The sequence below is a fragment of the Phalaenopsis equestris genome, unplaced genomic scaffold (assembly GCF_001263595.1).
Source record: "Phalaenopsis equestris unplaced genomic scaffold, ASM126359v1 Scaffold000347, whole genome shotgun sequence".
NCBI classification, from domain to species: Eukaryota; Viridiplantae; Streptophyta; class Magnoliopsida; order Asparagales; family Orchidaceae; genus Phalaenopsis; species Phalaenopsis equestris.
In genome coordinates, this window is record NW_018164789.1 from 504908 (window position 1) to 509322 (window position 4415).

The following is a 4415-nucleotide window of genomic DNA, read 5'->3' on the forward strand; positions in this document are numbered from 1 at the left end:
ATCACACATAAATTTATGTGTCATGTCCATACTCAATAAGCGCTCTACTCTTTCAATTTTACTCTTTCAACTTGAATTCACAGCCTACTCGATAGGGAGGGACGATAAGTTGTGCTTTGATTTTTTATTCCCTTCAGATCTCTGCGTCCTTATCTTGGCTTCTATAATTATTGAATAAATAAATAAATCCCTCTATATTTTTTTTTTTTTTTTCACTGCGAACACTCGCTCTCTGTCCGGCTTTTAAATTAAAAGACTTCTCCAGCCCACCCCTCCTCTCCATTCAGAGAGGAACAGTTCGCGATGTTGTTGGATAATGGCGACTGTGATGACGGTGATGACGATGGGTGGTCCTTAAATCCCTTCGGAACTGCTCCGCCAAACTATCGGCCCGCCTTCACCCTCGCCGGCCATCCGCCGCCGTTCTCCGATCAAGTTCTCGAGAACGTCCTCGAGAACGTGCTGTGCTTCCTCACCTCTCATCGCGATCGAAACGCGGCTTCCCTCGTCTGCAAGTCTTGGTTTCGCGCTGAGGCCCAGACTCGGCTCGAGCTCTTCATCGGCAACTGCTATGCCGTCAGCCCTGCGCGCGCCGTCGATCGCTTCCGCTGCATTCAGTCTCTGGTGCTCAAAGGTAAGCCACGGTTTGCAGATTTCAATCTGGTTCCATTGGGATGGGGAGCGCTATTTTCCCCGTGGGTTGCCGCCATGGTTCCTTCTTACCCCTCGCTCGAGAGAGTCTGCCTCAAGCGAATGACTGTTTCTGACGCCGATCTTGTGATCCTAGCAACCTCCTTCCCCTGTTTCAGGGATCTGTCACTCATTTGCTGCGATGGATTCACCACCGCCGGCCTCGCCGCCATAGCAGAGAGATGCAGGTATCCTCCCTTATCCGATTTGTTGAAATACCACCGATAGAGTCCCCGTTTCGGTGAATATAATCAATTTTGTTCTAGACTTTCTTTTTAAGCTTTTAGATCCGGTTGCCCTGTTCTTGATTCCAGGCGTCTCCGATCTCTAGATCTGATAGACAATGACGTTGAGGACGACGATGAGGAGGTGGTGGATTGGGTGTCCTGCTTTCCACCAGGGAAGACTTGGCTGGAATCCCTGGTATTCGATTGCGTTGGTTGTGCTGTGAACTTTGAAGCTCTTGAGGCTCTTGTGGCCCGATCTCCTTCTCTCTGGAGATTGAGAGTCAATGAGCACGTCTCTGTCGGCCGCCTCTTCAGGCTCATGGCCCGTGCGCCGCAGCTCACTCATCTTGGCACCGGTTCCTTCTCCTCCTTCGAAGGAGAAGGTGATTTCAGGCCCTCTCTCAAATCAGCTTTTATGGCTTCCCAATCCCTGGTATGCTTATCTGGTTTTCGAGATCTTGCTCCAGAGTACCTTCCCTCAATTTATCCGGTCTGCGCAAACCTTATCTCACTCAACTTGAGCTACGCCCAGATCACAACTGACCAGCTAAAACCAGTCATTACCCGTTGCCATAATCTTCAAACTTTTTGGGTATCAATCAGTTCTAATCTAAATCAAAACTACAATTTCTGAAGGCAATTTTAGATTTAATGTTGATTTATTTTGAACTTTCTGATCAGGTTCTAGATTCTGTGCGGGACGAGGGCCTTCGAATGGTTGCTGCAACTTGTAAAAACCTCAGGGAGCTTAGGGTTTTTCCTTTAGACGCCACAGAGGACTCCGAGGGTTCCGTATCAGATATCGGATTAGTAGCAATCTCCGAGGGATGCAGAAAACTCCAATCAATCCTCTATTTCTGTCAGACAATGACGAATGCCGCCATTATTGCCATGTCCAACAACTGTCCGGATCTGGTAGTCTTTCGCCTATGCATCATGGGTCGTCATCGCCCAGATCACCTCACCGGAGAACCCATGGATGAGGGATTCGGCGCAATCGTCAAGAACTGCAAGAAGCTCACCAGGCTCGCCATCTCCGGTCTCCTCTCCGACAGAGCTTTTGCTTACATCGGCAAGTATGGTAAGTTAGTGCGGACCCTTTCGGTAGCTTTTGCTGGCAATAGCGATTTGGGATTGAGATACGTGCTGGAAGGATGCCCTAAGTTGCAGAAGCTTGAGATAAGGGATAGCCCATTTGGGGACACTGGTTTGCTCTCTGGGATCCACCATTACTACAACATGAGATTCCTGTGGATGTCTTCATGCAAGGTTTCGGTGAAAGGCTGCAAAGAGGTGGCAACAAGATTGCCTCACATGGTGGTGGAGGTAATTAGGGACAGGCTGGAGGATGACAACAGCGTCGCTTTGGAAAAATTATATATGTATCGATCTCTTGTTGGCCCAAGGAATGATGCCCCGTCATTCGTGAAGTTATTGTAGCGCCAGGTAGCAGGGGAGGAGCTTGAAAATGAAGATGAACTACCATCTCAATCATATCTCTTTCAGCTGAAAGAGAAGACCTTTTCTACCATTTCACTCGAAGCTCTGCAAAAAAATCTCTAGCCTTTGCAGGACGAATTGGTGAGTTTGAGAACTGGCAAATCGTCTTAACAACCAGAGAAGGTACAATTTGATAGCTGATGGATGATATACTGACTTTGAAGTTGCAGGTATCTATGAACCAGATTTCTCCCAGTTGAAATTTTTTCTTGCCCTGAAGTGAAGCTTAGGATTCTAAAAAAATTTCAGATGAAATTATTATCTAATTCTGCAAGTGTAGGACTCTGATTTATGTTTTATATGTGCTTCCAATGCTTCGCTTTTATTGATTTTTTGCGCTCAATTGGTTGATTTTTTTGTGCAATCCTTTTTTTAAATTCGTAGAGAATTTGTATTAGTCCAGGAAGGCTTGACAAGATGGAACTGTATTTGCTCCCATCCGACAATGCTATTATGTTTTCTAGTCTGTTAAATTTTTTTTAGGAAGCTTTAGATACATCACCACTGAATTTTTATGTATTTACACCCAAACTTCAATTTTTAGAGGTGGTATGTATGTAAATGCTCCTTTTTTTGAGAGAAAAAAATATAAGGATTCACTTATGTCCACTAAATTACCCTGAAATATTTATATATTTCATAATAAAGTTTTTCATTAATATTGAATTTCAAAAAATCAAAGCTAATTTTGTCTGAAATTCCAAGAATAGAAAAATATTTATTGAAACATATAAAGACTTTTTACATAAATTATTGAATGTTTGAACATAAATGGATATGCGAGTAATCAATCATAATTTCAAAAGACAAATGCGCTCGAGCGTGAGTCCTCAGCAGAAGCATTTAACCCAATCATTAGCCCATCACTTCCATCAACAAATATTTGGGGGATTAACGCGAGCTTATTTGAGCTCCATTTTGTAATACTATTTTTCTGGCCTGCTCTCATAGTCCCATGTACGAAAGAAAGTCATCATTGGTTATTCCAACTCCGTCATTGCCATGCATACCATCTAATCCTTATCCATTCACAAAAACCACAATTCTAATTTTTAAAATTTAATATTAGAGCATATATATATAAAAATTGAAGTTTATGTATTACTGATGCAATTTCATAGAAATTGAGTGGTATTTATGTAAATCAAAATAATGTTTCTTTTATCATTTTTAAAAATTCAAATTAGGTTTTGACACCCGTGCACCGGGTCCTTAGGATGCAAAATTTTCAATGTACAATTCAAAGGTTCCTCTATCAACAGTCAAAATCCGTGGCAGGTGTTGCTTCTGTCTAGCATCTATCTGTGTGGGCCCAAGGGGGCGTCCTGTTTAAGTTGATGTGCTTTTTTTGCTTTTCTGTCTATTATGCGTTTAATTATTCCGTGATGATGACCAGTGTTTATTCAGGGTTTATTCGGTTATGTTAAAAATTATTATTTTCTTATAATATTATTTAAATACATATAAGGAGATATTATTATTACTGATTTTAAATTGCTAAGAATATATAATAATTTTAAAATGTCCATTTTGTTGTTCGCACACAATATATTAGAATTGAAGCATTATTGCTAGAGCCATTTACATTTATATCACCTAGTTCTTAAATTAAAATATCATTATTTTAATTAAAAAAAAGGTAAAATACACCCTTTTTATGCACAAGAGTGGTGGACAGTGTGTATGCGTCTTATTATTACATATTTTGTATCTAAAAGCAATCAAATCTGAGCTATATATATAATGGGTTCAAATAAATCATTTATGTGTTTGCTCGCAATTTTAGAAGTTTGATATCACGAATCATTGGGCCAATTTGAATTGAATAATAACAATAGCTAGAATTAGAGCTTTAATTGAGCCATGCACTCGATCAATGAATAACTCGAATTTGACCTGATTAAAACTCGATCATGTTTGTGCAAATTAGTAAATAAACAAGCTTGAATAATTTTTAAAAGCTTGGAGCTTAAATGAACAGAACATTAACATAACTAA

At 40.6% G+C, this 4415-nt stretch overlaps 1 protein-coding gene across 1 annotated transcript; it reads left to right on the forward strand.

Moving 5' to 3' along the window:
- The first annotated feature begins 206 nt into the window (after positions 1–206).
- Positions 207–2760, forward strand: LOC110026031 (transport inhibitor response 1-like protein). Its single transcript, XM_020726779.1, has 3 exons — positions 207–878; positions 1005–1509; positions 1599–2760. Exons 1-3 carry the CDS (start codon positions 304–306, stop codon positions 2355–2357), a joined length of 1839 nt encoding a protein of 612 aa, XP_020582438.1. The 5' UTR covers positions 207–303; the 3' UTR covers positions 2358–2760.
- The last annotated feature ends 1655 nt before the right edge of the window (positions 2761–4415 follow it).